The sequence below is a fragment of the Pelobates fuscus genome, chromosome 2 (genome assembly GCF_036172605.1).
Source record: "Pelobates fuscus isolate aPelFus1 chromosome 2, aPelFus1.pri, whole genome shotgun sequence".
In the NCBI taxonomy this organism is placed as follows: Eukaryota; Metazoa; Chordata; class Amphibia; order Anura; family Pelobatidae; genus Pelobates; species Pelobates fuscus.
This window is the reverse complement of record NC_086318.1, coordinates 409,100,269-409,113,981: the sequence shown is the minus strand read 5'-3', so window position 1 is coordinate 409,113,981 and position 13,713 is coordinate 409,100,269. Positions and strand designations below refer to the sequence as shown.

General features: G+C 39.0%; 1 protein-coding gene across 1 annotated transcript in view; it reads left to right on the top strand.

Moving 5' to 3' along the window:
* The window catches only part of LHCGR (luteinizing hormone/choriogonadotropin receptor), a 151,416-nt gene extending 137,986 nt beyond the window's left edge, over window positions 1-13,430 (top strand). The window contains 4 exon segments of the mRNA XM_063441477.1: window positions 9,416-9,496; window positions 10,815-10,848; window positions 12,188-12,225; window positions 12,227-13,430. Of these exon segments, the coding sequence (XP_063297547.1) occupies window positions 9,416-9,496; window positions 10,815-10,848; window positions 12,188-12,225; window positions 12,227-13,361 (1,288 nt within the window). The 3' untranslated portion in view covers window positions 13,362-13,430.
* The last annotated feature ends 283 nt before the right edge of the window (window positions 13,431-13,713 follow it).

Sequence of the window (13,713 nt, the reverse complement as noted above, 5' to 3'; positions counted from 1 at the left end):
AAATCTAGTATGGCCTCTTTACGAGTTGGCTCCTCAACGACTTGTTTTAGAGACAATGGATTGTCAACCAATGTAATTCCTGCCACGCATTTTGTATCAACCCAGATACCACAGCATAAAATGTTTATAAATGAGTTGAGATGTCAGTTTTCCTATTACCTCTCACATTAATTGAGTGAAAAAGGAGGTCTGTGCTACTAGAACACTGTTAGTGAATATGATGAGAGGGATTCCAGTTTGGGGTTTTTCCATATGTTAATCAGTCTGTTTATCATGCAGGAGGGTGTAAATAGGTTGTAATGGGTTTTATTCACTCTCCCGATTCGAGCGCAGATGTCCAGCGCACCAACTCCCCAGACTTCATCCAAAGGGGTGGCAAACGCACATGTGAGTCAAGTGCATTATGCCCTCTCCATAGGAAAGCACTGTCTCAATGCTTTCCTATGGGGTTATCACCAACACTGGATGTCCTCATGCAAAGCGCGAGGACATCCAGCATCATTTAGGCGACCTGGAGTCCGTTAAGATTCAGGAAGTGGCTCTAGTGGCTGTCAGGCAGTCTTAATCCTGCAAGGTAATCAGGTAATCATTGCAGTTTCTCTAAAACTGCAATGATTTACATTGCAGGACTAAGTGGGATAGGGACACTGCACCCAGACCACTTTAATGAGCTGAAGTGGTAAGGGTGCCTATGGGGTCCCTTTAATGTATCCATCCTAGTAAAATGCCTTAGAAATAATTTTTTCAGTAATTACAGGTCACTGAACACTTTTAAAATTATTAAAAAAGGACACTAAGCAGCAAATGAATTAATTAGTTTTGTTGCCCAGACTTGTCTCTTGTGTGGCAATTTAAAACATTGGCATTTCATTGAAGACATTCCATTATTAAAATTATGAGCAGATGGTCAGTGCTGGAAATATTCCTTTAATATTTTCATAATTTTGATGTTCATCTCCGATGCATGAACTCTACGTTTCTATAAGTAGAATACCTATTAGCCCTCCGTGTACAAGCATATTCACCTAGCGCTCAACCTTTTAAGGCACTAAGAGCATAAACATTTTAACAAAAAAAGAGGAGGAAAGAGAGGTATATTTTGAGGGGCAAATGTCAGCTTCCCAGCATTATAACCAACAAAACCTGTAGTGATAATGGTGTTTGGAGTGTCCCTTTAATAACTACACATTCTCACCACGAAAGCATACATTCACAATTGTTCATAGCTTTCAATACACATAAAACACAAGAGTCTACGGAAAAAAGAAAAAAAAAGTTTTACAAGACAAAGTTCCTTCCTTTTTTTTTTATAGATTTAAGAACACAATGTAAACCAATATATTAGATGTTATCACCAGAATGCTTACTTTCTGCCTTATTGATTGCAGAACTAAAGAGGCAGCTTTATTTATTTTGGTGATGTATAGTTGATCAGTACTTGAAAACCACAATTGTGCTTTATAGATAAAAGATTCATTCATACAGACAAATCAGACACCAAAGTCATGATATTCATTGTGTTGTTGTTGCATTGAGACATATAGAATCAACCTAAAATTAACCAAAAGATGCTCATAAGGACGTGAAAATAATATTTTAAGCCTTAATGGAAATTAATGTTGGCTTTACCTCTGAATTTGGGCAATTTGTTTCAGAGCGGGTTTTACACATTACTTCTAATCAGATCCCTTCAAACTTCATAAAAATAAAAAAAATAAAAAATCTGCTTGGCTCTATAAAGGAAAATGTTGATCAACAACTGACATCTGATTAAAATAATTTGTGCATGTATGGCAGCTCTTATTGATCGGTCAGTTCTCATTTATTCAGAAAAAAAAATATTTAAACGGTATACATGACTTGTTATGAATAGCACATGTACAGTAATAGGGATATTAAAAGAAGTGGATTATATTTTATACTAATAGTGTCATGTATTAATTTTTTTCCTCACCAAACTTTTACATTGAAAATGTTTAGACACATAATGGTTAGTACATAACACAGGACAGCTCAGAATCACTTCAGTTATTGATATCCCAAGGCCCATTGATAGACTATTGTCCCTCATTTTATTTTGCATTGCACTTTGATCAATAATGAAAGGTCAGACAATTCCAATTTCAGGCTGTTATGGAGATGAGGTTCTTGCAGTAGAACATACCTTAATTCTGCACTGCTGTCTATCATGTAGGCAACGGATTTTCCCATGATTTTCCTTCAGCTTGGTCTTGTCAAGCCTATAAATTCTACTTCTCAAATTAATTTTATCTTTGGTAATTGAATAACAATACTCTAACTGCAATAAAACAGCTGAAGATTAAAAAAAGCTTGTTGTTTCATTCATGTGTGAAGAATTCTCATTGCAGACAAGATGCCAGGCACACAGAGTGGATAACCCAACTACAATTGCCTAATAGTAATATATATATATATATATTAGTATTGGTGGTCGGGACAATATTGCCGTAATGGTTAGATAACGCATACATAGTAGTAAATTTTAAAAAACACCTGTCGGTTGTGGTGTGCCTGGAACCAACAATGCAGTGTGCCTGTAATAATAGAGGGCCCACCTTTAGATGGTGATGTGAAAAGAGGGAGTGGTGGAAGGGCCAACTCGTCAGACCAGTAACGGTACAGCCACAGCCTTAAATTTGTGGTTGGTGCAATATTGCCGTAATGGTTAGATAACACATACATAGTAGTAAATAACAGTTTAAAAACACCAGTCGGTTGTGGTGTGCCGGAACCAACAATGCAGTAGGCATGTAATAAAAGAGGCCAAAACGAAATGTACAATACAAAATTCTATTAGTTCTACAATACATCAGTAATTTGAATAAGTCTTGAAAAGCCTGACGAATCTCTTTAACTGGTTCTGGAGGATTTCCAGTGTCCAATTACCTTGATGATATGTGTTGGTATGTTATTAGAGGAGGCCGATGAGTTAAATTAAGGCCAAGCATAGTTAATAGTATGCAAACGTATAGCATAAAGTTGGTCGTAGCGAGTGTGGAACCATGTAGTTCTAGAAGTGGTTGGTGAGATTGTTTTTGAAAGGTGTTGAAATATTTGTCTAATACCTGAACTGGGCACCATTTATTATAGGTAGGGTAGAAGGAAATATTGACCGGGCGTCCTATCTGGTGTGTTTTAGAGTGGTAAAGTGAAAGGATGTAGTGATCCATGGTATTATTGATATTTATAGTTTTAAGGTAATCTGTGGCAATTATATTAGTAGAGGTGAACTCCCTTAGTCGTAGGAAACCGTAAAAAGCTAGGTATATGGCGGTTTTGATTGCCATATTGGTAATAGGTTCGAATGGAGATGTGTCTAATAAATTGGATAGTGATTTGAACAGTTATCCTTGGATGGGTAGACTCTTAGGGGTTAATTTTGTGTTTAATACCTGTATTCCTTTCAGTAACGTTTTCATTTGGTAAGATGATAGGAATCCTGTTTTGTTAGGGTGTTGCATCAGCATGTGATGTTGAATGCCCGTTAGGTAAAGTTTGATAGTGTTATATGACAATTTTAAGTTTAAGGTTACAAAAATAAGTGAAACCTAATAAAGACTCCATTGCAAACATGTCGTGAATTTAAAAAATCACAAGTGAATTTGGTGAAAAGCTCTATCGTAGGATGCCCTTGTGTTAACAGAGAGTGCTAAGTAGGTGAGGTTCCGTGCATGTGATAAAACATTTAATCCATTAACATGTCTTGGAATGGAGGGACAGGAGTAGCCAGACGGGAAGCAGTGGGCAGAGTCTCGTGGAATGCCTGCACGCAGAAATGAGACAGGTGATCAGCCGATATATTAGTGACCCCCGGGATGTGAATACAAGTGAGGAAAAACTGGTAACTGGCTGCCACCCAAGTAATTTTCTTTAAAAACCTCATGACAATTAATGAAGATGATAAGCCTTTGTTAACAATGTAGAAGGTAGCTAGGTTGTCTGAGAAGCATCTGACTCAGTGACCTGCCCAGTTGGGACCCCAAGTAATTGCTGCCGGCACTATGGGGTACAGCTCAAAAAAGGCCGAAGTTTTAGAAAATCCTGGTAGGGACTTGACTTCAACAGGCCAAGGACCCCAGAACCAGTTACTGCCCCAGATGGCTGCGAATCTCGTATTGGCCGCAGCTTCTGACCAGATTTTCGGGGAACTGCCAGAGATTGGAAGAATAAATATTGCTTTCCCGTTTCAATTTGTTACGAAAGTGCGCCACATCAGTAAGTCAGCCGTCGCTGGAGGGTCAAAAGTGATGTGGGTTTTGTCTGAGGGAAGTTTAAGGAACAAACAGAGGAGTCGGGAAATGAAGGATCTACCTTGTGGAATGATCCTCATGGCAAAATTGAGCGAACCAAGCAGGGACTGTAGTTCCTTACGGTTGCAATACTTGACAAGGTTCACTCAATCTTTAAGACGAGGAAGACATGACTGCATATTAACCGAGTCTAGTCAAATACCCAGAAAATTTGCGGGACCTACTGTCTTTTTTGGGGAGACCGGTATACCCAGGGATTTAAAAAGACAGATTGCTGCTGTGAGACTGTGAGGGGGTGAGAGTTGTCTTCAATCGTGAGGAAATCGTCTAAGTAATGTATAACCGTCGGGCATTTGTACACATTAAGTAGCAACCAGCATAGGCTTTCCGCAAAAATATTGACTATCGGGGGCAGGGCCGGACCGCCATGTTGAGAGGTCGCATACAAGACGAGCTCCTGCAGAAAAGCGGCATTAATGCCGGTCAAAAAGCGAATAATATACCCATCTGCAGTCTAGAAGCAGCGGTCCTGCGGGCAAAGAGGCACTGGTGCTGAGGTCACTCTGACCACAAGCATTCTGACCCTGGTCGGCATAGCTGCATCTGAGGCCTACCCGGGTGGTGAGTGAGATGGACGGCCGCCACCTTGCTATCCTGCCCTGTGGTTTCCCTTTGGAACTCTGACACCACGCAGTACAGGCCTCATTCCCCTCTCCCCCCCCCCTTGGACCGGTGGGGGTTATCCTGGTCCCAGGAGACTGTCCCTGCGACAGCAGCACCTAAGTCACAGAGGGCCCCCATAACCAAAATGGTAGAAGTGGCAGGCAGACCTGAAATGGCAGGACAACCAGAGACCACCATGTCACAGCAGATCAGAAGTCTCGAGGCTATACTGATGGTTGAAAAGCAGAAGGGCTCATTAACACAGCTAAATCACCACTTCCTGACCTACACACATTTGGGATTCCAGGCTCCTGCGGCAATGTACAATCGAGACCTGCTACCTGGTCCCTCACCAAGCAATGCTGATAACCCTGCCGACCTGCAAGACACTCCTGCGTTCCAGCTGCCTCCCAGGGAAGATCGGGCAGAAGCAAGACATCACACACTGGGAGTGCACTCACCCCTCTCAGCACACATCATGCTGGACTCACTCCTGACATGCCAAAGGTTTTGCAGATCGGGGGTTGGATAAGCCTGTACTGTCTGGAGGACTCTCTCAAAGTCTGGGCTGCATTCAGCGGAGATGGCTCCTGGTAGCCCTGTCATCAATGCAACCTGATGTACTCTCTCTACACTCTAAGCAGTTGAAACTACTTGCATAGCTTAAGCTTTTTTCATCACCTACTCTCCTATTAATTTAGCTCAGCATTAAGTTTCTCATGTCATAAATCGCTACAATTGTGCTGTTTATCATATATGCAAATCCAGCACTGCAACTGTTCTAACATATCTTGAACATTAATGTTTTACCTACTCTGTGTTTTACTACTCAGGCCTGTCGTTATTATACAAAAACGTATGTCACTCCCTTATGCACAATTAAGCATAATCATATCAATGCCTAGCTATTACTGCGATGATACTCTACATAATAAGCATAACTTAAATATATTCACAAGGCATGTTAAACCTAAGAGTTATAGGACTAGCCATGTATAATGCTACTAACCGCTGAGACATAAAGGCTCTTCTGGTAACCATACTTTTTTTTTTTTTTTCAACATTATAAAATGTACAGTGTTCCTCATGTTACACAACTACTATACTCTATTTGATGTTGTGCATGCACCAGCTGTTGTGGCAGTGCATCCTTGTATATCTAACCTATGCACAAATAAAATAAAGAATGAAAAAAAAATAATTTGAATATCTTGGGGATACTCGTGCAACCGAACGTGAGCCTGGATAAAAAATTTTTTTTAACCTTGCCACATAATGCCGTGCAAATGCCAAAGTGAGTGGTGAATAGGAAGTAATTTGAACGCATTGACAATATCAGTTTTACTGAGCCATGCCCCTGCTGCAAGAATGGCCAAGGTGGCACTGTCAATGGTCAAGTATTGTAAGGAGAGCTCTTATGAGGGAGTTAAGACTAGGAACCGTGGAGGAATGTGGTGCTGCTAGATTAATGATCAATCTGCTTTTATGCGAAGATTTACCAGTGACTATCCCAATAGGATTTGTCCTTCATGAAGTAAAAAGGGCGTGGGGGGAGGGGACCTAAAGGGGCCGAGAACAAATTCCTGATGTAATTCAGTCTTTATCAATGTATCCATCGATTTTGGATCTGCTAGAGCTGACTGTAAATTATTACATTCAAATGTACCAGATGGCAAGTGAATGATCCCCTGTGTGAAACCCCCGTGATTATCCCTCAATTAGAAAGTTTACCAAGTGTTGTAAAGGGTGGCTCCTCAATAGTTTAGCAAAACATACAATAGGTTTAGGGAACATTTTATTCGGGCATATGGAGTTGGCATGAGCCTGGAAGCAATAGGAACAAATGTGCAATAGTCTGCAAGCACTAAAACCACAAGTACCCGCATTGAAATTATTACATATTTAAGAATTTCCTAAAAATACAATGTCATGACCCGGCTTATCCTTAATAATCTCAGTAGATTTTGGGGGAGCGAATGGAACCAATTGGTCCTGCGAGACTTGTGCCGTATTAGGGCATAGTTTGTGGAGTGTGATGTAGATGTGCAAACTGCACAAACCAGGGTCTGGAGACCTGCAAAGTTTTTGCAGAATAATTCAGTGTCCAGTCTACTCCAATCCATACTGAAGTTAAACTGAGTCAGAGCTGCAGCCACCTTTGCCGAAAAAGAACGGTGGTAATCGTAGAAGACTGTACCACCGTACTTGCACCCCAAATCCACTAGCTTATGCATTTCCACATCCAGTTCCTCTCTTTTCTCAGGTTAAATGGAACAATACACACCCCTATAGATCCTGAAAGGCAGTACAAACTCAGGTTAGTTAATTTCTTATTCAACCTCGGGTCTCTTGCTTTAAGCACCACTGAAATATCCCCATATGCACATCTCGATAACATCCTGGGAGGCAATAAGATGCAAGACAAGGTTAACATCCTTGCCCTCCAGGATGTCCTTTTTAAGATAAGCTGGAACCATATGCGAAGGGTTAATGACCTCAGGGACTTTCAGTGGAACTAGAGAATTACCCAGGGTTGTCATTGATGATGCAGCTGGGATAGCATCTGTGGATATAGCAGGTAAGTTAAGGGTGCTGGCTGACTCCAACCTATCATTAGTCCAATAGATAACAATGAGGTCATCATGGCTTGGACATCAGGCGGCTGGGATCCACTGTAAGATTATGGCATAATTATTAACTGAATAGTGACCAACCTAAAAATGACAACTTTGATGAGCCGCCCAAAGATAGGAACAATATATGCAGATTTAAGTAGCACTCAAACCTGAGAATAAAACATGCAAACATGTAGACATGCAAACATTTACCTTAGGAAAATAAGAAAATTAATTTTACCGTAATACCAAGTTACACCTGTAGGGGGATCCTACTACCAAAATAATTCGAAATTACATGCCACCATATACTCATTCGTATACGTATGTGAACTATACAGATAAGTAACCGGGAGAATCGTACGAACACACTAAGCAACTGGGTGTGCGTATGATCCATAGAACCAAAAGAATGGAAAAACATTTGCATGAATTAGAAAGCGTATGTTACAGTATGCGAAAAGCCCCTTAATTTTAGCAAATAGAAAATAAACGTATGTGCAAGTAGGCCCGAAATGAGCCAAAAGCACGTGAACCAATAGTACAGGAAATAGACCCAAACCGAGAGGACACCATCTAATGTGATCGTGGCGCGACGGTTTGGGCCTAACTTACGGTTCAGTGAGCACTTACGGGTCAGGGAGCTGGAGGAGGAAGCAGACTAGAGGTGATCTGTCAGGGGTCGGTAAGCAGAACAAAAAATGGACAGCAAGCCAGGAGCAGGACCACGAGGAAACAGGTAAGCTCTGCAAGATGTTACTTGTGAGTGACCGAAAGTAGTCACACAACTCGCCAGAACAGTAACGGTATGTGAGAGGCTTGGAGACCCAAGCGCCTGCCACAACTACAGGCCCAGCCTTAAATATATAAATGAATATATTAAGCATTCAGGAGAACACAGTCCCATATGCCCCATACACAAACTCATGAGCAGCATTGAAGTACATCATCTTCTCAAAGATGCGTTAGTCAGAAGTACCAACTGAGAACTAGGAATATCCTAACAAGTGCTGCTTGATATGAAACCATATTACATAGAGAATCTCGCACCATAGGCATATAGTTGATTTATTTTTTTATTTTTTTTAAGTCACCTCTTTCAGTGATTCAAAAGCCAATAAATAGACTCAGTAATTCTGTGAACGACAAGACTTTTGCTCATCGTAATAACTTGGTAGAAGTTATTTGTGTAACAGAAGACATGCAAAACATTGCCATTGTTTAAGCCTCAATATGTTTGGTAGAAATAAGGGTTAGCCGATAAAAAGGAAATTGAAAACAAAGAATGCTTTTCCTTATGTATAGCGGTCAAGTTGGCAAAACAGGACAATGGGGGGAGTTTAAAATAAGATTCTGTTTCAGTTGCCAATCAGTATCACTCACAACCCATGCGTAAACTTAATACCACAAAATGGACAAAAGCATGTACTGACAATTACAAAATGCCTGCACCTTAGTTTGAGATCCGACAAAAGGGAGAAAAATAAATAAATAAATATATATATATATATATATATAAAAATAATAAAGGTGAGTGACAAGGGGGGGGGGGGACTTTTAATCATTAAGATACAAAGAACATAAGGCAAAACATGGCAAGGCTGCTTTAAAGCATATATATGGGTTGCTTTGCTACAAGGAAAGCGTTGATGTAATGTGCAATTTATAATGCAATAAACTCAGTAGAGAGAAAAAAGTTTTTTTGCTATTAAAGCGGCACATCACTCGTTTATCAGTCTTTTATACTGTCAAGCCACTATTAAATGATATTCATTTGGCAGGTTCTCGTTAAAAACAACCAAAGTATAATGCGATGAACTGGCAAATTAAATCGTATTTTATCTTTGTCTGTCTGTTTTCTTTTAGGCAAAATGCTCCTCTCTCTTACTTTGAAAATTTAACAAAGCAGTGCGACATGATGCCAAGGAATCAAACAAATGATACAAAGTAAGTCACATCTAACCATGGTTTGGGTATATCTTTAGTTCATATGGTGTAGTTCATGGGTGTCCAACCTTTAAGCTTCCCAAGGCCACACGGAGTGTAGAGGAATTGTCTTGGGCCGCAAATAAAATATATAATATAAATAATTTATATAATAAAACTTGAAAAGCCCTTTTATTAGTTTTGACATTTCATTTGTTTAGTAGATTAATCACTTTTTTGTTGACCTTATGTAGGAATGCCATATTGAAGGATACCAAATTAGGGGGGTATCTATTAAACACATACACTCATAATCGCATACACACAAATACACATAATCACAATCATACACATAATCACAGATATATGCAAACACAACCACAGGCCCACACATAATTATACACAAAAATCACATTCATACACATATATTTAGTCATTAAGAGGTCCACCCAGCCACCCTACATTGCTCTGGGAGGGCTGGAGTGGATTCTCTCCCTGGTGGCCAGCGGTTGCTGCCTTGATGGGATCACTGTGCTCTTCCTGCACAGGTCCCTCGCAAGCCCAGTAGGGATACTGATGTCGGGATGATGTCATATGCCAGCTGGCGGCTCACTGCAGAGCTGTGCAGAATAAAAAAAAAAAAAAAAAAAAAACTGGCCTGCATTACAAATGGTTCAGACCTGCATGCAGCCCACAGGCAGGACAAGCCTGGTTTAGTTAATTTAACTTTAATTCAAATTGATATATTGTATTATATTTAATTATGTTGCATGCACTGCCAATAGTGTAATGGGTAGATCACATCTTGAAATAATAAACAAACATGCATAAAACTGTCCCCCCCCCCCCCCCAATAACCATGTCAAAGGTATCGCTGTAAAGTATTCAATGTAGCTCCATATTAAGAATGCTCCACCAGATTTCTTTCACCTTTGCCACTATATTATTACTTTCTTATAATAATTATTTCATTGTTATCTATAGTGTACTACTGTAGTATCTTGTACTTGCAGTTACATGTATTAATTAATAATCTGGCTGTTAGGATTTGATTGGCAAAATTCTAAATTGTAAATCACAAATGTTTCTTGTCCCGTCCCACTCCTCCCCCATGCTTGCCACTCATAGCTGTAAATTCCTTGAAATAGCCGCTTATCTCTACTCCTCCCTAGGCCCATTTCCCATCCTATCTTTGCAACAAGCCTCTTCAATTCTACTTGGCTCAACCCACCCAGCCAGGTTCCCACTAACACTTCAGCTGTTTAAAATTCTCATTCAATTACCTCTTCATTCCCTCTATATTCTACCAATAGCTGCAACTCTCTGTTTACTTATTTAGCCATCACTTTGATTTCCCAACAAATCTTACTCTAGTGAATGCCTTGATGTAGTTTTTCAGGAAAATAAAATAATAATAAAAAAAAATTATAGCCAAACGTAGGTGATATTGGCCTAAATAGCCAAGATGGAATATAGTGAAGATGGAATATTTTTTCTTTTTATTAGCATTTTAATAACCTATGGAGACTACTTAAAGGGACACATTAGCTTTCTGAAATGCTTTGTGTGAATAGTGTATTTTTTTCATTTTACAAAATAATGCAGATTTCAATAGAAATTGGCAATTTTATAAATGAACATTGTTAAACCACTGGCTTTAAAGCAAACAAGTCCTGTTACTTCCTGGTTTGTTCAGCTTAGTGGAGAAACTCAAAGACCGCAATTGCCCAGTGCATCTGCCTTGCAAAGAGGTCTCATTGAGCTGCATTGGGAAGTCTGTATTTGGACAGTTGAGTGTCCCTTTAAGTATATTAGCAATACAATACAGGGAAATTATCTTCTTCCAAGTAACAACAACCAGTACAAGATCATTTTCATTTATTTGAATACGGTTTTATTACAGTTCATGTTACCACCTAAAACAAAAAAGGTATTTAGAAAAAACATTTTTATTATAAAATAGTCCACATCCGTTCACAAAAGGAGACATGTAGCATAAAAAGCTAAATAATATCAAGCAGTTATTTTGAATGGTAAATGGCAGGTAATTCTATACAAATGTAAGAAACCAGATTATGGTATGGGTAAATAGGAATAGAATGAGAAATGTCATCCAAAAAGGCAACATTCATGTGGCTTCTTATTGGGTACGTTGGATAAAAGAAAGAATAATGAAAAGGGTTAAGCGGGCACTGGAACACTAAATACGAAATATGCCGAGATATAGCTGGCCATTTGCTTAATATGATGTAGATACAGAGTTGAAAGCATGGCGAGAGGGGAAATAAACTGGGTAAGATAACAATAAGAGATAATCACCAGGGCATGGGATGAAAAGGCAAAGGATATATGTTTGTAGTCATTACACTGCAGTGCCTAGAAACTCATTGGGGAGAAGTAGAACGCATAGTGTTACGGAAGAAATAAGAAAGGTCATGGATTTATATATGCATAAAACATTACCAACAATTTATAGAAACAATTTACTTTACAAACACGTTTCACAGTAAGCAAATGGTACTTGACTAAGCCTTACGCATAACGTGATAAAAAAAATGCATAATGTTAGCGATGTCAAAAAGTTTACACAAGAACAATGTTAGCGGGAATATAAAAAAAAAAAAAAAAAAAAAAAAAGAGGAAAATTCATATTCATTCTGTCACTGCAATACCAATAAAGTAACATTTAAAAATGTAATTATTTTGACAAAGACGACAAGTGGGGAAAAAAAGGTATTCTCTGTTTTTTTTCAGTGCCGAGATGACAGCAGACTATGAGTTCCTATGTCAACCCAGAACACTCAGATGTAACCCAGAGCCAGATGATTTCAATCCATGCGAAGACATTATGGGATATAACTTCCTTCGAGTGTTAATTTGGTTTATCAGCATACTTGCTATTGTAGGCAATGCCATTGTACTCTTTGTTCTGCTGACAAGTCATTATAAGCTTACCGTTCCGCGTTTTCTCATGTGCAATCTGTCCTTCGCCGATTTTTGTATGGGAATTTATTTATTGCTTATTGCGTCTGTAGACTCTAAAACAAGGTCTCAATACTACAACCATGCGATTGACTGGCAAACAGGGAGCGGCTGCAGTGCAGCAGGCTTTTTCACTGTATTTTCAAGCGAACTCTCAGTGTACACACTGACCGTAATCACCATTGAAAGATGGCACACTATAACGTATGCAATGCAACTAGATCGCAAACTCCGTTTAAGACACGCCATTTCGATCATGGTGGGTGGTTGGGTATTCTCGCTTCTAATTGCTGTGTTGCCACTTTTTGGGGTTAGTAATTACATTAAAGTCAGCATATGCCTTCCGATGGACATCGAAACTGCCCTTTCACAAGCATATATTATAATAATCTTAGTGCTCAATGTCATCGCATTTATTATTATTTGTGCCTGCTACATCAAAATTTACATAGCCGTTCAAAATCCTGAGCTTGCGCCTACAAACAAGGACACAAAAATAGCAAAAAAAATGGCAGTACTCATCTTTACAGATTTTACATGCATGGCACCAATATCATTCTTTGCCATTTCCGCGGCATTTAAAGTCCCACTCATCACCGTGACGAATTCGAAAATCTTGTTAGTCTTGTTTTATCCTGTAAACTCATGTGCAAATCCATTCCTATATGCAATTTTTACAAAAGCTTTCAGAAGGGATTTTTTTTTGCTAATGAGCAAGTTTGGCTGTTGTAAGACACAGGCGGAACTTTACAGAGTGAACAATTTTACCAACTACACCTCCAACTGTAAAACTGACAGTTTAAGCAATGGACCAAAGAAAACCTCACGTGCCGATGTACATCTGGAAAACATTGATTGTCAGTATTTAAAGGTAATGGACAAACCAGAACATATGGACAGTTAGCAATGGCTAGAATGTATCTGGAGCATGTGGGCAGTGGGTACTATACTTTACTGCAATACAGTATGTGTACCGAATTTAGTCAATGTAAATATATAAAATGTATATATGTATATATACCATGATGTATTAGAAAACTACTTTGTTGTAAAAAGTATTTTTTTATTAAATATTTTGAACAAACTTGAAACTTACAATTTCTTGGCACTTACATAAAAAAACACAACTACGGTAATATAATTCCTAAACAGAGCATTGTTAAATTACAGGGGCAGATTTTTACTGGATTTTAAGTTCGGTCATGTAAAATAAATGTATAAAAATAAATAATACACTCCAGGGACACAGACCACTT